This window comes from Erithacus rubecula (genome assembly GCF_903797595.1).
Source record: "Erithacus rubecula genome assembly, chromosome: 22".
Classification (NCBI taxonomy): domain Eukaryota; kingdom Metazoa; phylum Chordata; class Aves; order Passeriformes; family Muscicapidae; genus Erithacus; species Erithacus rubecula.
In genome coordinates this window covers 7,849,097-7,872,872 of record NC_136674.1, presented here as the reverse complement: position 1 = coordinate 7,872,872, position 23,776 = coordinate 7,849,097, and the positions used below count along the sequence as shown (strand labels likewise).

The window sequence follows — 23,776 nt, the reverse complement described above, 5'->3', positions numbered from 1 at the left end:
GTTCCCATGCCCTAATTCACCTGTGCCTTTTGGCAACATCATCAGGGCCTGTGTGGGTACAGCACCCCAGCCTCCCCCCGCCAGAGCCTCCATCAGCAACAAACACTCCTGTCATTGCTAAACCACTAATGCCCTGATGTTATGGCATCAGACTTCAATGTCCTTAACACACAAAAAATCAAAATATAGTAAGTGTGCCCTCTTATGAGACATCTGCTTGGGGGGGGGGGTATAACCTGCGAATAAGCCCCTTGTAGACATTTGGGTAAGAGAAAATGAGTTTTTTCTCTGAATTATGTTTCCTAATTGGAGATGCCACAGGTTTGAGTATCAGGCAGAAGAAACAAGATTCAGATTTTGATGCCAGCTGCTCAGATGTTAAACTGTGTTTCTTGACTAGGATCATTGATAGACTTTGCCACTTCTGCGCCTGGGCCGGTTTGGCACTAAAGACAACCAGCCACCTTTATCTGAGAGGAGCAGCCAGGCTTCCCCTATGTCTGACAAAAACCAATCACTGATTGCTTCTGAGAACTGACAACCGCTTAAACCACTCAAAGAGATGGACTCACCTCTGTAAAACTCACATTTTAAAACAAACAAAGCCGGGGACGCTCTTGCTTTGGGGGCTCTCTGAAGATGACTCTCAGAAGGCTGGGCCGGGCTGGGGAATCCCTTGGGCCGGCTGGGGAATCCCTTGGGCCGGGCTGGGGAATCCCTTGGGCCGGGCTGGGGAATCCCTTGGGCCGGGCTGGGGAATCCCTTGGGCGCTGCCATCCCGGCCGCTTCCCCTCCCCTCGGTGTGGGGAAATGCCGCCACTGCTCACACCCCAGGAGAGCAGCTCAGGGCCGGGTTCGCCCTGCTGCTCCCCTCCAGCCCAGCGGGGCCAGCCCGGGCCGCCCACCGCGTCCGTGCAGCCGGAGCGGGGCTTTGCTCCCCTCAGGGGAAGGTGATGCAAAGGCAGCCAAGCAACGCTCCGCCATCGCTGCCGGGCCCCCTCAGAGCCTTCCAGCCCAGCACCACTGCTGAAAACACTCTGGTGTCATAAAACAGGCCCTGGCCCTGGCCCAGATAACATCACATGAGCATCTGCAGGCCCGGGCAAATATTAACTGTTCACTGCCCAGAATGAGGCCTGCAGACACTGAGTGAAAGGAAAGGACTCAGGTGAAGACACGCACAGAAACAGCCTGAAAACACCGAGTCAGACAGAAGAGTCAGGTCCCAGATGAGGGAAGGAGAGTCATAGACTGAAATTTATCTTTTTTTAAGCTGTGGAGAAAGACTCTTGTTTCCCTATAAATCATAGAAATGCATTATGGGGTGGATGAAAATGTTCTAAGTGTAGACATGAGCAGAGGCATTTGTGCTAAAGTAAGCAGATATTGAAATGCTTGTGATCCCATAAGTTTGAACAGAGAAATAAAGATCCCTGCTGCCCCCCAGGGAAGAGAAGAAAGAACTCTTGTTTTCAAAGATGAAGAGATCTTTTGTTTGAACTGTTATAATCCTTAAAGTGTGCCACTTAAGTTGACATGGTCCTCAATAACAACTATGGGAAGACTGTTAGTGGAAGGGATTTTTACACAGTGATCAAATTCTCCCCGGCAGCTGATTCACTGTGACATCGAGGCCCTGAGAAAACTGTTTCTTGAGGACAAAATCTCTACAGACTAAAGAGGTCTCCCTCTCCCAAGCAAATTGGTAAAAGACTATTTTTCGAGGTAAACTGACTGATTTTCTTCTGTATGTTGTCAGTGTGAAAGAAAAGAAGTTGTGGGGGGAGAAGTATTCTAAAAGCTTTATTCTGATTCTTATTATTTTTTCTTATAGTTTCTAGTAATAAAGTTTTTCTTTGTAACCTTTAAAGTTTGAGCCTGTTTTGCTTTCTTCCTAATCCCATCTCATAGCAGGAAATGAGTAAATAACTCTAGTGGGTGCACTGGCAATTTGGCCAGCTCTAAATCTGTAACATAAATTGGTGCATTGGCTGAGAAATCTCAAATTGCTGAACTGAAACCATTACAGTGCCATATCCTATATTTACTTGGGATTTTCATATCTCACGTGGTCATTTATATCCAACTCCAGAGCAAATTCAAGTCCAGATCCAGGAAACTGCAGCTGCCTCCAAACATGTCTACTCACCATCAAGTAACACTTCTATGCACTGTCCAAAGCCTTCTCATGGCCTGAAGGGACACAGACTCAAGCAGAGTGAAAACATGAAAAACAAACAAAGCAGCAGATTATACTCAGAAAAACCATCAGGAGTGACTTTGATCCTCTGTCTGCCACCATCTACCACCAGCAGATCACCCACTGCTGTTGGGGCAGGTTTGCTGTGACCCACCCTGCAGTGCTGGAGGGACACTCAGCAATGGTCAGCTCACAGTGACACCAGGTATCACTGTCTATAATGACTCCACAGCTAGAAGTCCCAGGGCTCTTGCTTCACTGCTGCCTCATGCTGGGCTGCATTTACCTGCACACAAGCCAGGATGTTTCTTCTTCTTGGTTTCTTGTATTGACATTAGTTTTCACCATGTCTCAGCCATGCATGGCTCTCAGCAGCCACAAAGCACAAGTTAAACATATGCAGTGGAAAGTCACTTCCATTTGCTTCTGTTGCCAAACTCCAGGAATGGAATGGAAATATAAGGGCAGGAATTTCAAATTATATCCCTCAATTTTTTTTTGTTTGTTTATTATGTGGAGCAAAGTAGCCCAGGGTACATGGAGGAGTCTAGGGCCATCCCTGGATGCACTCAGCATTGCCATTTGCAGTGGTCCAGTGTTATGGAACCTGTGTAGCATCAGTGTGATCAGCCTGCAGAACAGGAGGCTCAGGGGGGATGTTCTTCCTTACAACTACCTGAAAGGGTGTTGTAACCAGGTAGGCACTGGTCTCTTCTCACAGGTAACAAGGGATAGAATAAGAGGAAATGGCCTCAAGTTTTGCCAGGAGATGTTTAGATTTGGTATTAGGGAAAAATGTCTTCAACCAAAGGGAGGTCAGGCATTGAAATAAACTGCCCAAGAAAGTGCAAGCATCACCATCACCCTCCCACCATTCAAGAAACATGTGGATATGGTCTTCAGGCATTTAGTGGTGAACATGGCAGTGCTGGGTTAATGGCTGCACTCAATCTTACCAATCTTTTCCAAATTAAGAAATTCCATGATTTTATTGTGGCAGCTTCCTCCCCCCAAAAGGCATCAAAGCCTCCCATAAAAGCAGCTCTGTACATAAATTTTACACATTTGAGCTAAATTAAATGAAGCATTAAAACATTTCAGACCTCTTGGCTTCAGGCACTGGGGACACTAAGGATTTACTGAGCAGCCAAAGTCCAAAAAGGTCTGTCCAAGGGGTGTCTTTCTGCCCTCATTCTTACCTATAAGTGTTATTTATCAATACTATATGTAATAAAATAACTACTTTTAAGAGCAAGGCAACACTTTTTATTTTTATTTAAAAAGGCCTTGATGGCAGGAATATAGTGTAAAAATCATTGGAAAAACTAAAAGGCATCGATACATATTGGAATATACACTTTTTACATAAATTACATTTATTTATTTTTTCTTTCATTTGAGGTTCTTATTTGATATTGAGGTCTAATAGTTAATAGGTCCTGGGATCTGGACGTTTAGACCACCATAGTCTAACATGTACATGTTCATGGGCCATTGCTGAAAGAGAGGGAGAGAAAAAGAAGGCAAAAGTCTCTGTTAGGACACAATACAAAACCACACATACATCAAATCTCTGACATGTTTCAACAACTGGCTGTTGCTCCCACTTTCCAAGTAAGAGAAAAGAACCAACCCCAAACCAAAACACCACTAGCAAACTTGACAGAAACCTTTTTAAGTTTATATTTCTCTAATGCATTTTTGGGCAATTTTATTTGGTATCATCCACAATTAAAGACAAGCTCAGAAGGAGAGCAATTGTATGCAATTACAATTGCACCTCCCTGACTTTATCTCCTATTTTTCCCATTTTGTGGCATTCTAGAGCTCTGCACTGCTCCCAGAACTGAGCTGGAGGCACACCCAGCACAGCCTGGACTGTGGGGAACCATCAGGTTCTGCTAAGAGGTAACACAGACCTGAGGTGCTGTCACCAGCACTGGGGTGGAGGGATTTGCTTGAGCCTGTCTCATATTCAGCACCCACTAAAGCTGAGGCACACTGCAGGAACGCAGGAGAGCCCCAGGGGATGTGGGACACTTCATCATCTGACTTCCCCCAGACAGCCCCACAGGTGTGTCCCCTCCTTCACCAAACCTGCTTGTGCCATTTTACATCCTACTTTATAGAGTTTGTCAGGTAGAGGGAGGTGGTGACAGCTCGAGGAGAACAGAGAGCAGCATCCTGAAGCAGAAAGATAGGTAGGCAGTAACCCCCCTAATATCTGGAAGGCTTTACCACAAGCGAGATCTGATTTGTTGATGATGTAGACTCCATATTGGAAGAAGAGGAAGAGGAAGAAGAGGAAGAGGAAGATACCGAGTTCCCTTCGGAGATCCTCTTCCGTTTCCGTTTGGGAACACTGATGTCCTTCTCTGCAAGGAGAGAGGGAAGGCATGAGGTGTGTGAGCCCTGACAGTGCTCCCCAGCCGTGGGGACTCCCCTTGCCTTGCACACAGCATCCCCTGCAGCATCTGCTGTGCTGCCATTGCTGACACAGGCTTGGCCTGCACGGCGTGGCACAGAGCTCTCAGCTCACTCTGCTTCCCACATCTCCCTTCTCCAATCATCCACCTCTTTTCATAAGACTGACAGGATTGGAGTTATCTCTAAGACTGCTAATTCTGACACATTTCATTAAAACTGTCAGACATTTATCAGAATGATGGGACAGAGAGAGAAGCACATTCCCAGTGATGACAGAAACCTTGTTGCCTTAGAAATTCAACTGCTAAACTATGGCTCAAATTAAGGGCTTTAACCAGGGAATAAGTTGCTCATGGAAGAGAGATAATCACATCCTCCAGGGCATGCTGAAAGTTTGAGCACAAACAGCCCAGTCTTCCCTCAGCTCACAGAAGTGGAATCCTCCAAGAGGACAATTTACTCTGGAACAGATGCTGAGCCTAAGTTTCTGTAGGCAGGATCTTCTCCCCATCCAGCCCTGAGGATGGGGGAGGTTCAAATGCCACCTCACAACTCCCATCCATTTTCTCTCCCACAGTGGCAGGAAAGCCACAGTTATGTTCTAGCCCTTCCCTTACCTGTATGTTTGGCCTCGGTGCAGATTTCAGCAAAGGGCCTGTGGAAGAGACAAGGGATGAGTCATTGTTCCACCCTGTGTGCCTGCCTGTGCTGGGACACAGCCCAGACTCTGACCCTGAGCTGACTCCTCCAACACCCCTTTGTGTGGAGAGGGGACTTGGAGCATGTCCAGAGCATCCTGGAGAAAAGAACCTGAAAGAACTCAGCTGGGTCTCTGAGTTTCCAGCCCCCATGTCACATCTCACCATGATCATCCCAAATTGCACAAAAAAGAGGGGACAAATCAGCCCTGCTAGCCCTTCACTGTGCCCCCCACTGTCCCTGTAGCACGGGACAGTGGATCCCAGGGGTGGAGCAGGTCCTCCACAGCTATGTGGTAGCTCTGGTGGCCTCATGGTGAGCTGCTCTGCTTACAGCTGAAGAAGCAAGGACAACACTTAACAAACAGAAACTTCCCCCATCATAAAGCTGGGAAGACTTACTGGAGCTGGTTTATAATCACTATTCGGATGCTCTCCCGTGCCTTCAGGATCTTCTCCAGCCGATGAATGTCATAGGTGTTGGGATTTCTGAAAGGGATATCATCTGGCAAGCCAGTAACCTCCACAGACTCAGGACTGTCCCTGATGAGTTTATAGGGCACCATGACAGGCCTGTTCAAGCCCAGAGCCTCTCCTGTAATGGCAGAACAGAGGACAGCATAACAGCTTTACCCTACAGGGATCCAGAAGCAATCAACTGAAGGACCAAGAGCCCTGGGGGACTTTGGGGTGCCATGGCTGCTATGGTGCCCAACCTTTGCTGCAGTCACATCCCACTCAGCCATTTTACAGGTGCCTGCGCAATTTTTTGTCTGCTCTGTTAGTCTCCACTTAGAATTCTGCCAAGAGCCTCAGGTGAGTTCAGAACACACACACTGCTGCACTTGCCCAAGACCATGGCTGGACCAGCAGCAGCAGCATGCGAGACAGCCCAGGACAGAGGGGAAATAGAAGAGATTTGCTCATTTCCTCTTGCCTCTGTACATCAGCATGTCTGGGGGTCACTGGGGTGGAGATCAAAGCCATCCTAATCCACATCACATAATTCCTGCCCATTTCTTGAATCCGTTTATCTCTTTGCTCTCCACAACATCCTGTGGCAGTGATACACCTCAATTTAACTCCCTGCTGCATTAAAAGTCCTTTCTTCTGTACACTCAAACCTGCTGCTCAGCTCTCTGGTTACCCCTTCATTTCCTGCTCACTGGGGAGCAGAGAACATCCCTCACTCCTGTGCTGTTTCTGACTCTAAAAGCCTGGTCCCACCTGGCATCTCTGCAGCCCCAAAACCCAAAGCTGTTTTTGTTGGGTTGCAATACAGGATGTGACCAGAAATGTGTATTCTATCACAATCTATTGTAGCTGGGTGGGGCAGTGACCCTTATCTCCATGGGGCATATTATCTGCTAATGGTTAAAAAACAGCTGGACAATCATCTTTATCTTTCCCACAACCCATCCTCCCTCCAGGAAGATATCATCTGCTAATGGCTAATGGGCCATTCAGTCCCACTGTATGACTGATAAAATTCCATCATCCCACTGGGAAATGCTCCAGCCAGGGAGAGGAGCAAAGCCTTTCCTACCTAGATAAAAACTGAAATTTTGAACACCAAAGCAGCCTCTTCCACTGGATTCCAGAGGAAAGCCAGACCTTTGCACATCATCCCTGGACCTTTGGAGGAAAACTGCACCTTCTCCAGGAGCACTGCTCCAGCTGAACCACATCTGCCGCTGCAGGAGGATGCAGCCACCATTGAATGGGACTGCTGCCAACACCCTGACTGACTGATGGGATGTCAGCTTGGATTCTGACTCTGGCAGCATTTTGGGATTGTTCTTTGTAATACTGTATTTCTATTTTGATTTTTCTTAGTAAAGAACTGTTATTCCTAATCCCCATATTTTTGCCTGAGAGCCCCTTAATTGCAAAATTATAAGTATTTGAAGGGAGGGAATTTGTATTCTCCATTTCAGAAAGAGTTTTCTGCCTTTATTGGCAGACACCTGTCCTCCAAACCAAGACACTGTTAGTGGCCACACAGCCACATTTCTGGCTTTCCTTCCAGAGAATTTGTCCCATCAAAAGCTGACATCAGACTGAACAAATCCTGCCATACCCCTGCCCCTCTCCAAGGAGCTGTCAACAAGAAGGTAGTGGTTCCACTTGCCAAGAGTGGACATCTCTGGGGACAGGCTGTAATGTGGAGCAGCACACAATATCTGTGCTGCAGCAGCTGCCATGTGCTTGGGCTATCAATGAGGCCTTTGTGGAAATGATTTTAACTTGGCTGCTCCCAGCAAAAGCAGCCTCACCCTATGATGTGTATAAGCAGAGACTCACCGTATTTTTCATTGAAAAGCTCTTTCACTTGCTCTCGGAGAATCACCTTCTCTCCAAGCCTGTTGGCATCATCCTCATCTGCAAAAGCAAGAAAGAACAGGGGTGAATTTAACTTGTTTCCTTCTGAGCCCCTGGAAAACCAATCTCACTGGCATAATGCAGGACAGTATCCATGTCCCTCTGCCCCAGCATAGCCTGGGGACACCTCAGAGGTGCTGCTCTGTGCCTGCACCCTGCAACACCTCTCAGAGCTGTGAAAGCAGCTCTAAAATGCTGCCAGATCTCCATTTGCCATGTGCTGCCACAGATAAAAGCATTTCATATCTATTTTGTGGGGCTGGAAATGACTAGAAAAAATGTAAAGCAATGAAGACTCAAGCCCTCAGTGCCATGAATGCTCCCACAAGTGACATCAAGGAATGAGAGAGCACTTTTTTGGCTAAGCTCCTAAGTGAAGTATTGTTTTATAATATGCCATATAATCAGCTTGGCTTTACTAGCTTTTTTAGTTATCCTCATTGTGCTAGACAGTTTCTCTTTCATTCTCTCATTTCAAATGATGTGCCTAAGTCAGTAGATTTTTACACTCAGCTGTTTAGCATCCTCAGGAGGTTCCAGGACAAATGACTGGGGTCATGACCCTAACCTTTGACCTAGGGTCAAATGACCCTAATCCTAATCTGTCCCTTCCAATGCCATTTTTCCCCAAAGGTACAAAGTACCAAGTGAACACAGCTTCTCTGCCTCTGGCTGCAGTCACCCCTCCAGCTCCCAGCCAGTGGGGTGCACAATCAGGATCAGCTCAGCAGGGTGGACTCCCCAGTTTCTCTCCTCACAAAGATCCTCACTGCACCCAAGGCAGGCACTGCCAGCCAGGCTGGCAAGCCACTGGGTAAAAATGATGGAATCACTGAGTGCTTTGGGTTAAAAAGGACCTTCTAATACCATCCAGTTTCAACCCCCTGCCATGGGCAGGGACAGCTTCCACTATCCCAGGTTATTCCAAGCCCTGTCAAACATTGCCTTGAACACTTCAGGGATCCAGGGGCAGCCACAGCTTATCTGGGCACCCTGTGCCAGGGTGTCACCATCCTCACATGGAAGAAATTCATCCCAATATCCCATCTAACCCTGCCCTCTGGCAGTGGGAAGCTGTTCCCCTTTGTGCTTTCCCTCCAGGCCCTTGTTCCAAGTCCCTTTCCAGCTCTTTTGGAGCCTCTTTAGGCACTGCAAGGGGCTCTAAGGTGTCCCCAGAGCCTGCCCTTCTCCAGGTGAACACCTTCAGCTATCCCAGCCTGTCTCCAGAGCAGAGTGCTCCAGCTCCTGGGTAATTTTGTAGCCTTATTTGGATTCATTCCAAGAGGTTCAGGTCTTCCTTGTGTTGGAGGCCTCAGCCAGATGCAGTGCTTCAGGTCACAAGAGAAGACAGCAGTTTGTGGTGGGTTTTTACCCACCAGCATCAAGGTGATCCCTACAAACCTTGGCATGAGAGATCAAGGCACTCTCTGCTCCCAGTCTGCAGGTATTCAGTTCCATTTTGAGCAATCACATGATTATGATTTTTTACTATTTTGAGCAATCATATGATTTTTGTTTTGGTTTCAAGCAAACACATGGCTTGAAGTTTTGTTTTAAATGCAAGGTGAAAATCCACTGCAAGTCTCTGCCCCCTGCATGAGACTGATTTTAGTGCTCAGCACTCCAGGCAGAAAGATCCCCATCCTACATCTGAGCCACTCTGCTGCTGCCAGAGAAACTGGCAACCTTAAACCTCTGCACCAGCCTCAAAAAAGCCTCTTCTTTACCTGGAAAACAATTGCTTTGTCTGGATATTACACACACATATACAGGAAAAAAAAACCAAACCCAAAAAAAAACCAACCCAAGAACTTTCTCCAGAGAGCTCAGGGGCAAGTCGTGCTTCAAATCCAGATATGGCAACAAAGCAGCTTGAATGGCATAGAGCAAAACATAAACACAGTAGATGAAGATTTCTAAGTGATGCCTTGTGGTGCCACTCTGGAGGCCATGGCAGAGCAGAGGGGACAGCCCTGTGGGCTCCCTCTGTGACTTCCTTGTCATCAATGCTCAGTTTGTGGGCTCTGTATCTGTACCCGTATGGATGTGTAGATGGTAGCAGACAAAGACACACCAAAATTCAGTGTTCTCACTCATTTAATTCTCTGGGACTGAAAAATGCAGCAGGTCTTTCCACTCATGCCCCAAGTGCAAGAAACAAGGTCCCAAGGGGATCCCAAGGGATCTTGTTTTTTCCACCTTGAAGTGGGCACTACTCCCGAATTCCTATCCCAGGACACAAAGCAATGTCATGAAAATCCTGGAACTGAGCATGCATAACAGTGAAGCCAAAGAGGAGCCTCTGGCCAGTGGCACTGCTTCCCAGGGACTTACCCCTCTGTGCCCAGGTAACAGGGATTTCCATCTCCCTTGGACTTTACCCATTTGGGTTTGGGAGTTAATCAATTTGAGGAGTAAATCAAGGAAGCTACTAGTGCTCCTGAAATGTGCTGAGTCCTTCCCATAAGTCAGGTTTATCCATGCTGCTGCTGGCTTCATGTTTGTGCTAGCTTTTTTTTTTTTTTATTTTTTTTTTTCATTAAAATAGTAGCTGGTTGATTAACTTTTTTTCCCCCAATTCTGCTTGCCTGAAGTCAGCACCTCAGCACTCCACAGTCATTGACATACAAGTGGTCACATTTTTAAAGCACCACTTTTTTCCTATAGGACTTGTCAGAGCTTAACATTTCTTTGAGAGACACCAAGCTACTTTTAGTAATTATTAAAACTGAGGTTTAGGTGTCTGCTGTTGGGCAATAGAATCCAAACTATTGCTTATTCTTCTAGTGACTCAAAAAACCCACACAAAACCAAATCCATGGTATCCCATGGATAAGGAATAGTTCTGTCTGTGTTCATGTTGTCCTTGCAGAACATTGATCTCATGGTGAAGCCACAGCATAGCTGGGCAGGATACCCACCCAATGGAGCCTTCTTCCTTCCCATGGCACCACCTGTACCCTCAAATGCTGCTCAAGGGGATGCTTGTCCTCCACTCAGCCACTGCTCATGGAGTAACAACCTCCTGTCACCCAAAGACTTGTTGTGAAGCCCATTTCATCAGGAAAACTGTCACTGCCCAACACATCCCACTGAGAATATGACTCAGATCCCTTCTGCAGACAATGCCAGATCATCAAAGAGATATTCAGGCTCTTTACAGCAGCCTGAATCCTAAGAGGATTCTTTCCCCTTCCAGCTTCCATGGCTGCAATTCAGTTATACCCCTGTGTAAATCTGGAATAAATGTGCTGACTTTGCTGAGGCTATTCTGCAGTAACTCAGGTCTCAATGCAGTTTGAATTAGCTTCACATATGCATGTTTTCAAAGCAGAGCTATAAACTTGTGAGCAGCAATTAACACCTAGACCCAGAGCCACAGTCCCAGCTGCTGGCACTAAGGCTGGATCTGCTGTAGCTGTGCTGTGCCCTGCCACAGGCACAGGCAGGTGAGCTCTTCCTTTCTCCTGCACATCAGTCCACATCTTCCATCCCTGGAGCTTTCATGGCTACACACCAACCCTGACCCAGAGTGGGTGTTACAGCAAAGAAAAAAAACCCAACCCAAATCCATGGAAGCTCTCCTTATGAATGGCAAGTGGATTTGTAATAAATTAATTGCTGGGACACATGGATGAAGGATGATAAGAACATGGCAGGCTCATTTGGCTGGAGTGATGGCATTGATGCTGAGGGACCACAGCAACAGTGCTTAGAAATGCAGAAAGGATTAATAACAACAATAAAACACTGTATCATTCAATTCTGGATATCACAGGGCAACAGAGCAATGGGGAAAAAAACAGTACCTGAAATTTGGGGGGGTTTAGACATTTTCATTCCCATATTGAAACACAAATGCAATTCTTGTCTGCTACCATCTACGATGCACCAACTGAGCTACGTACCATTCAAAGCAGCATAGGCTTTTTCCAAAGATGTAATCCGTCTAGGGGCTACAGCACAATGAGTGGAAGACAAAAAAACAAAAGAGAAAGAAAAAGAGATCCATGAGTGCTGCAGCTTGGTTGCTTGGTCACAAACAAATGCAAAACCCAGGATTAAAACTCCTCTGGTCCCTTGGCACAGAGATATTTTGGTTGCTAGTAACTGCTGGGTAAGTTATTTACTGGTGAGCTGGGCTCTCCACCTCACAGCAGGACCTGCTTTGCTGGAATGTGCTTCAGCCTGCAAGCATCCCTTTGGCTGGGCCACTCTCCTGAGCAGCTCAAGGTCCACATGTGCATAAGGATGGATGGCCAAATGGCAGCTTTTATGGCATGTGCCAGAGCAGCAGCAGCTGTGTTGCACAGCTGTTCCAGTGTCAGAGGAGGAAAAAAAAAAATTCTCAGGTTAAAAGGAGATGAAAAGCAAAGAGGGAAATTGTGTCAGTTCTGCATTAACAGGAGAAATGGGAGCAAAAGGAATCCCTAAGGAGAGGCTGGTGCTTGCCACTGACTCCAAAGTTATGAGTGACATAAAAAGAAATTAAAAGAAACAATAAAAATTAATATAAAATGAAGATAAAAAGAAATTAAAAGAAAATAGAAAACATAAAAAGGAATAGGAAAGAAATAAAAGAAATTAATTTCCCTGTGGAAAACCAGCAGGGATGGGACTATGGCCAGGATTTGCATGATGGGCAAAAGGAGGAATGAATGGCTCACCCTGCTGAAGTCACAGCCACAGGGAGAGCTGGTGGGGAGGTCAGGGCTGCAGCACCAGGGCAAGGAAGGGGCTCAGAGAGCAGGCTCTTGATGCCAAACTGCACTGAGCTGACACCAGCAAACTGAAGGGGATTTTGGGAGACAGCAGGAGCATGTGTCCAAATTCCCTAAGCAGAGGCACAAGCAATCTGAAGCAGCTGCAAATACCTAGCTCAAGATACGTGTTCCCCATCTCAAGCAGGCTCAGAGAGCAGCCACTGCAGCACAGAGCTCTGCATGGGGGAGGAGAGCCCTTCAGTCCAGCAGCACAAAGCAACAGAAAAAACATGTGGTTCTGCCCAGGGCACTGAGATTTGGGTGCAGAATCACATGAGCTGGGGCTCTTCATCCCTGGGCTACAGGAAGGCAATCTCTGCCATAAGTAGCTGCATGCTCAGTGCCATGCTGCAGGATCCCTCCCCAAAATAAGAGATGATCTCTGCAGCTTTGTCCCTAAGTCACTGGTGAGACCCTGTGGGCAGCACCCAGCACACTCAATACTGCTGCAAAGGGGGAGAGATACAGATGGGTCATGCTGGTGCTGGGAAAGCCAAGCTGGAGCCCAAGCCAAGAGGGAGCAAGGTCCTGGCAGGGCTTCTATCAAGGAGAAATGCAGGCAGGAGCACAGGCAGACTGCAGGCAGCAAGGGAGAGCAAATATGGCAGGATCTTTCCAGTATGGCTCAGAACTGGTTTAGAAATGGCAGCATAGCATTTCCTTGGGTTGGCAGCAACTCAAGGGGTTTTGCAGAATTTCAAGGTGCTGTTATGAAATTACCTTAAGAAAGGTAATTCAAATTTCTCGTCCTGGTAACTCAACCATGACATTCAGCCTTAACCATAGGAAGCATCCCCCCAGGTTCAGGGCAGCTGTCCTGCAAGGTATGGAGTGCATCCCAACGTGCTGCACTACAGCCAGGATGGAATGGCACTCATCTCAGTTTGATAAGCACCCTGAAAAATGGGGGTTGGGGTCTCACAGCAGGATATGAGGGTGGTGGAGAGCAGGAGGAAGAAAAGAGCAAAGTGAACACAAGGGCTTGGATGAGCTGGGGGATGGTGCTGCCCTCTCGACAGCGAGGGTGCCACACACAGAGGCAAATGGGAAAAGCAGACTAAAGCTAGGGAAAGAAAAAGGTGATTGACATCACAAACATGCTTATAAACAGGCTCTGAAGCTCCACAGCTATTCACACCTGCTTGAATTTTAACCCTCATAATTATCCATATATAAAAATATATATTTTTATATATACACACACATACATTCAACCTGCCTAAATTTTCACCTTAGACTAGAAACAGTGACAAGTTGAACACCCAAAAATAATCACCCCAGGCCTGGCTGGTAGGTTAAAAAGGGTTGGGGAGTGAAGGGAGATGGATATGGACCTTGAAAAGCAACCTGGTGAGGAAGCAAGATTGCTCAGCCCTTATCACAGCTTTCCTCTTTTCTATTTTTCTTGCTATGAGTTTCCAATGTGAGGCACATGTCATCAAAGTCTTGAGGAGGATTGTGATCTTGTGATTAAAAAAAATAAATATATATATAAAGGATGCCTGGATGTGTGGGGTTTTTAATTAAATAACACTGTGTGCCCTACTTTATTAATTGAAGTATGGAAAGTAATCTATCATGGTGGTAGGGAGCTTGGGGAATAGGACAGATGGAACTGGTCTACATTTTCAATCAAAGCACATAAAAATTAACATACAGAAAGATTTTTTGTGTGTGCATGTGTGTGTGTGTGCTAGTTACTTATGCTTGATAGTATTTTTCAAAGGCTCATATGAAGCCAGTTTTGTATCTGTGCCCCAGGAAAGAAGACACAAAAGGGTCAGTGAAGTGTTTATAGCACTAGAGCTTCACCCCTGCTCACTGACTCCTGTTCAGTGCTGAAAGGTCATGCTGCCATCAAAAAGGGGTTTTGAAAGGGATTTTGAAGGTCTCTGCTGCAGAGCAGACCAGCAGCATGGAGAAGAGGCACTGGAAATCAAAAGGAAAATGTCTGGATGCCAGGAGGGTTGTGCTCCTGGGTTAAAGCCATGCACTGGTGGCCTCAGGGCCATTGTCCCATCTTTGAGAGGCTGCAAACCTGCACTGCTGAAGGGTTTTTTTCCAAAAATGAGCCTCATTTCCTGCAAAATCCACCTCCTTCTGCAAACAGCAGCCCTGCAGGAACACAGCCCCCAGCTGCTTCTGCAGCAGCAACTCCCCCACCTCCCATTGGAGGAAAATACCATCTCAACATACTAATTACAGATTACATTGAGAAAAAAAGCACATGAGGCACTCAGATTATATTGAAATCCTTTTACCTGTTTCTGTTACACTTAAAAAATAGGTGTCCCCAAAAGAAAGAGATCTGTGGGCCTGCAGTTACTGGGAATGCTCTTTGCAATGCAGGAGGTGCACAACTTTAAAGCATATTAAACCCCATAAAGGTTTAACCTAAAAGGTTAAAGGTTTAACCTCAAGGCAACAAAAATAAATCCAAAGTGATTTTTTTTTTTTAGAATTACATTAAATTTCCCTTTTTCCTAACACTTGTACTCTTCATGTAATTTTTTACCCAAAATGATCCACAAAACCCATTAGATTCCCTTACATTCATGATGTTACCTCCTGAGCTTTCCAGCTTTTAGAGACCTCTGCAATGCCACACTTGAGAGTAACTACTGCTTTCATTTTAACCCTCCTCTATGAAATAAAAGTGATTTTCATTTTTCTGCCAAGCATGCTGCTCTTCACTTTACATGACAGGGCTTCACTACACAATATTGAGGTAAAAAGAAGACTCTTTAATTTAAATTTTTAGTGACCTATGGCTAGTTGGAGAACCATTCATTCTGTTAAGGCAGATGAAAAGCAATCAAAGTCAAGGCAGTGACTGCATCACTGTATTGCCACCAACCACTTTGGGGTAGTGGGGTGGAAAAGCAAACAAAGGGTTAATTGCTGCCAATGGGGATTAAGGAGGGGCAAAATACAATCAGGTCTTTTCTGGAAGAGACACTCCAGTCTTAATCTGACTATTAGAAAATATGAGTCCTGAAACTGTCTCTGAAGATTTGGCAAATATGGGAAATTGTCAATAACAAATAGAGATGTCAAGTAAGAAAAACCCTTCACCTGGATCTTATTTAAAACCTCTGTGGGAGGAGAGGGAGTGAAGGACCCAGCCTGGCAGGGATGCTGTGACCTGCTGAGCTCACAGACACAGAAAATACATCTTTGGGTTTGTGCTAGGAGGCTGGTGTGTGAGGAGAGCATTCAGCTGGAGGAGGGACAAAATGTTGGGCATTGAAAAGAAAATCAATTTCCTCTAGATCTCTTTTTCTCAGGCTGTGTCTCCCAGCCAGGTAGCAGCCTGGAGTATTTGCCTTTGTTAATGGTGTGATTTGTGTTAGATCAACATCTCTTAATGTAATTATACTGTTCAGAGCAGGGGAATGGAAAGATAAGATGTGGCTGGAGGAGCATATACATAGCCATGTAATTCTGTGGAAAAGTAGAGTTCTGCAAAACTTGTGCTTCGGTGAGGGCTCATTTTAAGTCCAGCTGATGCAAACTGCTGCTTAGGACCAAAAGATACACTAAGGACAAGTTCCACTGAGGCAACCCCCCCTGCTCTACACAGGGATGCAGAAATGAACACATGGACCATGCCTGAATTTTACTGACAGCTCACCTTTTGTTAGAGCTCTAACACTTTCTGCTATTCCCAATAAGGGCATGTAAATGTTTTCCTGTCTGTCATATTTGTCTTTCCTAAATTGTGCCATTGCCATGGAGGCTGGCCAAGCAAATGGGAAGCCATGAATAAAGATGACAAGGTTCTTTGCATCCATCTGTGCTCTTCCAACAGTTGTAATTACAGACATTTCAAACAGAGGCAGGTTTTTACCCAGGTTTCTGACAGCAGCTCTCTTTTCTGAGCAGCCAAGAAACGTGAGCCAGCTACAGTAGGGACTCCCAGTGAAGGACACAGCTCTGGGATGATGATTGAGCAGTGTATGGAGCACACCCTGGACACCCTGTCCTCTCCTCTGCTATGTCTTCCCTGCTAAATTTGCCTGTGGAATGTTGATGAGCTGGAGTGGACCCTGCCATGCTGCTGGACCCAACCTGGACCCTTGTGGGCAATCACCCCTTACCCCAACTTTCTGTCACCCAACTCACCAGCTCATTACAACACAGATTTCTTTTAAGAAAACACTTAGGAAAGTGGGTGCTTTCTTAAACACAGAAAACAGATCTCTGCCTTTCAAACAGGCCATCATTTCAAGGCAATATGAGGCAGCCATCAGCAGCATTACTGATGGGTGATGCTGAGACCAGCTGTCTCAGGCAACACATGCACCAAACAGCAACAAAACCAAAGTGGGAGGCCCAGGAAAGCGAAGTCAGAACAACCTTCCTCCAGGCTGATAAAATTATTGATTGTCATTCACAGTTTGCAACTCCCTGACCACCACTAAACACCTAGCCAATGCATTGCTTAGGCAAAAAGGTAAAATCTCTTACCAGGTTTGGGGATGAGTCCTTGAAAAGGCCTGTGAAAAGTAAGGAAAAAATGAGATTTAAAATGAAATGGTACCAGGAAGCAAGCATGCCTGGGCTGAACACCCTCCCATGGCACATGGGGATCAGCCTGTCCTTCCCACAGCTCATGTGGGGCCAACAGGAGCTCTGTGGGGTGAGGTCCCTGCTCAGGGCAGCATGATGTACCTCATGCCCCATTGATGAGAAGACAAACAGCATAGTCCAGCAAAAAGGTGATGGAGCCACTCTTAAGCCTGTTTTGTTCCTGACTCACCTTAGAGTGATACACAGCTCAAGTGCTTTTCCCTCCCTTCCCACTCGTGTACATCCCCTCTGTTTGTGAAATGTAGAGGACCCCAAGAGCAGGGGGTGCTAAAGCACAGCAGGGCTCTGAGCACTGCCCTGCATCAGCATCTGTCTCAAGACTCCTAAAAAAGGAGCTGGGATTTCTCTGCCTGGAGATCAATCACACCAAGCACCTTTTTCTCCTACCTCTGCCTTCCCCATCATCTGCTCAGGCAGTGGATGGGAAGAAAGCTGGGGTGGTTCCTTTCTGATGAGCCATTAACTGCCACCTTAATTGCTGTCCTGGGGGACTGGAGGCATTTACAGAGCTGCCCCAATGCAGCATTGATGTGGGGTCCCTCCTGCCCCCCTCTGGCTCCACAGCTCTCACCACATACCGAGTCACGGTGAACTTGATTTTATCAGCCACGGCCAGAATCCTCTCCAGGTTTTGGGAGCCAAAGGTGCAGGGTTTCCTGAAGGGGATCCCTGGAGGCAGGCCCTCGATGATCACCGAGCCTGGGTTGCTCTTTATGCGTTTGTATGGCACTTGCACAGGGTATTTAATCCCCAGGGCCTCACCTAGGAGAGATGTGGGTGGTAATTAGCTGGTGAGTGTGCAGGGGATGCCATTTCTGCTGCAGCTCTGCCTTTATCCCCAGCCCTACCAAGGCACAGCACAGTGTGGGGAGGCTGCTCAAGGCACCAGGTCAGCATCAGATCAAGGACCAACATTTTCAGGCTGCAACTTTCAGACTGCAGTTCAAAGACAGGCACATGTGTGCAGCAGAGCTCATGGAGATGAACCATCCTGCAGGATGATGCCCATGCACTGCAGTGGGAGGGATGGAAAGCTGCTGATCTTTGCTTTGGGATGTTATTTGGAGATAACTACACAGGTATGTTCCCTCCCTTAGGTCTGGCTGTGGGATTGAGGCTGCATATTTCCTTGTAAGTACCTGGACATGACTTACCCCTGCCTAGAAAATGGTGTGAACTGATTGTGGCCAGGACAGGGTTAATTTTTGCAGTATCCTGGAGGGGGTATGGCTGGGACCCAGAGGTGATTAGCTACAGAACCACTGGTCACAGCATTGCTTGGTTTGTTGAGTGGCTGTGGCACCCAATCCTGTAATGCTCCCATGTAGGAACCATGAGCTCCTCATGGGGCTCCTGTTCAGAGCAGGGCTCAGGCTCAGCATTGCTTCATTGCTGCACTGAGGGATGGCAGATTGCAACATCAGGGGCCATGAGGCTCATTTGGGATAGGTGCTCAGTGTTGCTCCCCTGCCCTGACCTTGGGTGCTGCTCTGGGAATTCATCAATAATTGTACCCAGCCTGTGAGGGGAAACAGGGCAGGATGATTCTTCCCAACCTTCCATCTCCTTTTTCTCCATCAGGCCTGTTATAATTGCATGTTAAGAAAACCATGCACTTGTTGCTGTCTCTGCCAGGTCTCCTCAGTGTGGTCCATACCATGTTTAGAGTCAAGAAAGAGATTTCCAGGAAAATTATTCAGAGATCTGCCCCAAGGATGGACAGTCATGAGTGGCATGGAATGTGGTAGAAAATGGACTAAGTTTGGGGGTAAATTCTTGGCTTCAGTGGTTTGGAAGTTCACCCCTGGACAACTACAGGACCCTGATAAAGTGACATGCCACTGCTTGGAACACCATCCTGTGCCTTGAAAAGCAGGTCCTGTGGTAACAGGGCACACAAAAATAATTGAGTTGGGCAGTGGGACTCATTTCAAAAATAGCCTCATTGACACCTGTGCCAGAAAGCAGAGGATTGAGTGGGTGTATCATACTCCCCATCACAGAACCAGAGAAATAACTAGATTGCAAAAAATCTTTGAGATCATCAAGTCCAACCTATGACCTAACACCACCTTATCAATTAGACTATGGCACTCAGTGCCACATCCAGCCTTTTTCTAAACACATGCAGGGACAGTGACTTCACCACCTCTCTGGGCAGCCCATTCCAATGTCCCATCACTCTTTCTGTGGAGAATTTTTTCCTAATGTCCAGCCTAAACTTCCCCTGGTGAAGCTTAGGGTTGTGTCCTCTCATGGTCAGTGGTATCCTGGGAGAAGAGACTGACCTCCACCAGTCTGCATCCTCCTGGCAGGGAGGTGTAGAGAGGGATGAGGTCTCCCATGAATCTCCTTTTCTCCATGCTAAGGGGTTCTGGCCAGGACAGGGTTAATTTTTGCAGTAGCCAGGAGAGGGCAAGGATAGGAGCTAGAGTTTATTCTATATCACCTCACATCATTTTCCAGGAATGAGGCAAGGGGTCCCTTCTGGTAGGTGTGGCAGAGGGAGTGGTCAGGTAGCACTGGTTCCCTCTGCCATTGATATTGTTGCTGTTACTGTTTATTTTCTTATTCCATTGATGTTTCCAGTAAACTTGTATCTCAATATGTGATTTTCACCCTTTGTGTCTCCAAGTCTCCTCTCCAATCCACCACAAGGGGAGGGACAGGGGGAAGGACAAGTGAATGAACTTGGTTTGCAGTGCTTCAGTGTGAACACTAAACTGGGTGTTTATAACATTCCTAAACAACATGAGGACAATAGCATCTCCCTGCTCTAGGAACAGGAGCATCTTCCTGTCCCCCAGCACTCTCTACAGCCTGTTCCAATTGCCTTCCCAACCTCCCACCACTTCTGTGTTCCCACAGCTCCTGCAGCAAACGGCACCAAATCCCAGATCTACCATTCCCTCCTGGCCCTCCTAAGTACCAGCAGCTCAAGGGGGAGATGAGATAAAGTATCTGGCAAGGAGGAATCAGGAGCAGAGGGGAGAAATATAAAGAAAAAAAAAAAACCAAACAATTAGGAGGGAGTAAGGGGGGAATAAAACAAGCCTGGTTTCTCACCATATTTCTTATTGAACAGGTCCTGGACTTGTTCCCGCAGTGTATTAGCAATGTCTATTCTGGAAAGCCTGGCATCATAATTTTCTGTAAAATAAAGAAACAATTATAGATTTCTGCTGGTATATTAAAAGGCACTCTGTGACTTTTAAGTAATGCCATTTTCTAATTATAGGAAAGCTCTTATCTAGCAATTAGCTAATCTGTGGAGTGGGTCATTCAAAGTCCTTAAAAATAATCTAAACAGAAATATGTTGGGTTATTTTTCCCTTGCCTGTTTGCTAAGAATAAAAGCCACGTGAAATTGAAGATTCAGTTGTGATAATTACTGGCATTAAAATATAACACACTCCAAAGCCTCTCAGAAAAGCCAAAGGCTTTGAAAAAGCTCCTCATCTTGTGCAAACCTGCACAGGCCCCCAGGGCCCAAGAGGAGCAGGGCAGCATTTGCCTGTCCAGCACACAGGCTTCCCACCATCACTGTCCCCCAAGGGAGCCACCATGCTGGGGCCAGCTCAACTCCAGTGGCTTTATACAAACATCACACAGGTGGAAAAAGCCCCAGAAAAGGCAAACCCCTAGGCTTGGAAACTTAATTATGCATCTCCCAAGGTCAGACAGGGAGATAAGCCAAGCTGGTTAATTAGGGCACCATGAAGAGTGCTTCAAACCTCTTCTTGGACCTCTGGGACTGCCTGTGCATCTCTTCTCGTTGCCTGTGCTTTGCATCCTCTCATCCCACCTCCTTCTTTCCTTATCCCCAGCCTTGTCTTGCTGCTCTGCCAACCCACCCAGCCCCAACACTGCAGCACTCCCTTCCCAGGTGTCCCAGTGTGTCCCAGGTGTGTCCCGGTGTGTCCCCAGGTGTGTCCCAGGTGTGTCCCAGGTGTGTCCCCGGTGTGTCCCAGGTGTGTCCCAGTGTGTCCCAGGTGTGTCCCAGGTGTGTCCCAGGTGTGTCCCAGGTGTGTCCCAGTGTGTCCCAGGTGTGTCCCGGTGTGTCCCAGGTGTGTCCCAGGTGTGTCCCAGTGTGTCCCAGGTGTGTCCCGGTGTCCCAGTGTGTCCCAGGTGTGTCCCGGTGTGTCCCAGGTGTGTCCCAGGTGTGTCCCAGGTGTGTCCCGGTGTGTCCCAGGTGTGTCCCAGGTGTGTCCCAGGTGTGTCCCGGTGTGTCCCGGTGTGTCCCAGGTGTGTCCCAGGTGTGTCCCGGTGTGTCCCGGTGTGTCCCAGGTGTGTCCCAGGTGTGTCCCAGTGTGTCCCAGGTGTGTCCCAGGTGTGTCCCGGTGTGTCCCAGGTGTGTCCCGGTGTGTCCCGGTGTGTCCCGGTGTGTCCCAGGTGTGTCCCAGGTGTATCCCAGGTGTGTCCCAGGTGTGTCCCAGGTTATTATGGGGTATCCCAGGTGTGTCCCAGGTGTGTCCCGGTGTGTCCCGGTGTGTCCCAGGTGTGTCCCAGGTGTGTCCCAGGTGTGTCCCAGTGTGTCCCAGTGTGTCCCAGGTGTGTCCCAGGTGTGTCCCGGTGTGTCCCAGGTGTGTCCCAGTGTGTCCCAGGTGTGTCCCGGTGTGTCCCAGGTGTGTCCCGGTGTGTCCTGGTGTGTCCCAGGTGTGTCCCAGTGTGTCCCAGGTGTGTCCCAGGTGTGTCCCAGTGTGTCCCAGGTGTGTCCCAGGTGTGTCCCAGTGTGTCCCAGGTGTGTCCCAGTGTGTCCCCTGCAGCCTGCAGGGTGGGGCAGGGTCTCTGCTCAGCCCCAGCCCTGGCTCCAGCCCCACACCTTGAAAGCCCTGTCTCTTCACAGCATCCTCCAGCAGCACCTCGCTCGAGTCCCTCTCGTCGGCGGCTGAGACAGGGGACAGAACAGCAATTAGGAACCATAGTGCTGCCAAGGGGGTGCATGGGAGGGGTTTCCAGCCAGAAAACAAGGTGAAGGCTGTAGGAAACCACTCTCTCTCCTCTCCTACCTAGACCTTACAGCCCAGCTGGGGTCTGAACCTATGTGTTGGGTTGATGTGGCCAGCAATGTGTATTCTGTCACCATCTGTTGGGGCTGGGTGGAGCAGTGACCCTGATCTCCTGGCACATATTATCTGCTCATGGGCCATCTTTAAACCAGCTGGGCAATCATCTTTAGCTTTCCACAGCCCATCCTCCCTCCAGGAAGATATCATCTGCTAATGGACCATTCAGTCTCAGTGCATGACTGATAAAATTACATCATCCCACTGGGAGATGCTCTAGCCAGGGGAGGAGCCAAACATTTCCCACTTAGATAAAAACTGAAATTTTGAACACCAAAGCAGCCTGTTCCACTGGATTCCAGTGGAAAGCCAGACCTTTGCACATCATCCCTGGACCTTTGGAGGAAAACTGCACCTTCTCCAGGAGCACTGCTCCAGCTGAACCACATCTGCCACTGCAGGAGGATGCAGCCACCATGGAATGGGACTGCTGCCAACACCCTGACTGACTGACGGGTGTCAGCTTGGATTCTGACTCTGTCAGTGTTTTGGGATTGTTCCTTGTAATACTGTATTTCTATTTTTTATTTTCCTAGTAAAGAACAGTTATTCCTAATTCCCCTATTTTTGCCTGAGAGCCCCTTAATTTCAAAATTATAATAATTTGGAGGAGGGGGGTTTACATTCTCCATTTCAAAGAGAAGCTCCTGCCTTTCTTGGCAGACACCTGTCCCTCACACCAGGACAGCCTACCTTTGGCTGCTGGGCTGTCTGACACCGTCTCCTTGACGCCGTCCGCCAGCAGCTCCGGTCTGGAAAAAGGGACAGGCAGAGGGCAGGTGAGTGACCTCCCTGCCCCAGCATCCTCAGGACACCACTCCTACAGCCACAAACCATTCACTCTGTCTGGATAATGCCATTTAAAAGCTCCTGCAACACAGCAGGAGAACTCTGGATGTAGTTTTCACACTGACAGGCTCTTTAATGAGCTGATGTGTCACTCCTTGGGATGAGATTATGCAGGTGATGACTGAGCAGCTTAAGTGGATATGGTTCTGAATTTTTCTTAGGGATGGGAGAAGCTGTGCATGGCTTCCTTCAACATAAAATTGACCCCAAAAATTGCCATTTGGATACCTAATACTAAAGCTGCATAGTGAGGTCTTGTTAACAGGCTGCACTGAAACTGTGTCACAAAGGAGTGGATCTGAGATCAAGACAGGAGGAAACTCCAAAATATGGTTGAGCTGATCTGAGAGCTGCTGTTGTGACAGCACAAAATCTCCATGCTCCCAATATTTATCTTCTGTTTCAGTCACCTGCAGCATTGGTTGTGCCAGTATTTGGGTGAGAAACTGCCCCCAAAATACCTAAGACATCTTAAAATCCATCTCTGCTGGATCTGTTCCCTCTTACAGGGCAATGCTATTGCATTACATTGGTTGTGGCTTTTCACAGCCCTCACACAGTTCTTATGACACCCTCAGCCTGACCCCCAGCATAGGGTCAGCATCTTTCCTCATGTCTGCAGCACCCCATGTGCACATATGCACAGCTGGAGCCACTTTCTGCAGGAAAACCCTCCAGGGCTCCCAGCCCCTGTCCTTGCTCCACATCAGGGCACCCTGAAGTTTAAAGGCCTGTTCACCCACCCTGCTGAGGTGGCCAAACCTTTGCAAAAGCAAGTTAAAAACCCAAAAGCCATGA

General features: G+C 47.6%; 1 protein-coding gene across 8 annotated transcripts in view; it reads right to left on the bottom strand.

The window, feature by feature from the left end:
- Positions 1–3,443: 3,443 nt before the first annotated feature.
- Positions 3,444–23,776, bottom strand: part of GTF2IRD1 (GTF2I repeat domain containing 1) — a 70,547-nt gene continuing 50,214 nt past the window's right edge. For 2 of the 8 annotated variants that reach the window (XM_079324908.1, XM_079324909.1), the window contains exons 18-28: positions 22,823–22,881; positions 21,886–21,951; positions 20,130–20,213; positions 17,642–17,825; positions 16,941–16,969; positions 11,616–11,663; positions 7,630–7,707; positions 5,728–5,920; positions 5,245–5,282; positions 4,439–4,575; positions 3,444–3,697 (exon numbers count right to left, since the gene is read on the bottom strand). In XM_079324908.1, the coding sequence (XP_079181034.1) occupies positions 3,623–3,697; positions 4,439–4,575; positions 5,245–5,282; positions 5,728–5,920; positions 7,630–7,707; positions 11,616–11,663; positions 16,941–16,969; positions 17,642–17,825; positions 20,130–20,213; positions 21,886–21,951; positions 22,823–22,881 (991 nt within the window). In that variant the 3' untranslated portion in view covers positions 3,444–3,622. The remainder of the gene's footprint in view (positions 3,698–4,438; positions 4,576–5,244; positions 5,283–5,727; positions 5,921–7,629; positions 7,708–11,615; positions 11,664–16,940; positions 16,970–17,641; positions 17,826–20,129; positions 20,214–21,885; positions 21,952–22,822; positions 22,882–23,776) is intronic. The other 6 variants (XM_079324912.1, XM_079324913.1, XM_079324910.1 and 3 more) reach the window with 3 other exon arrangements.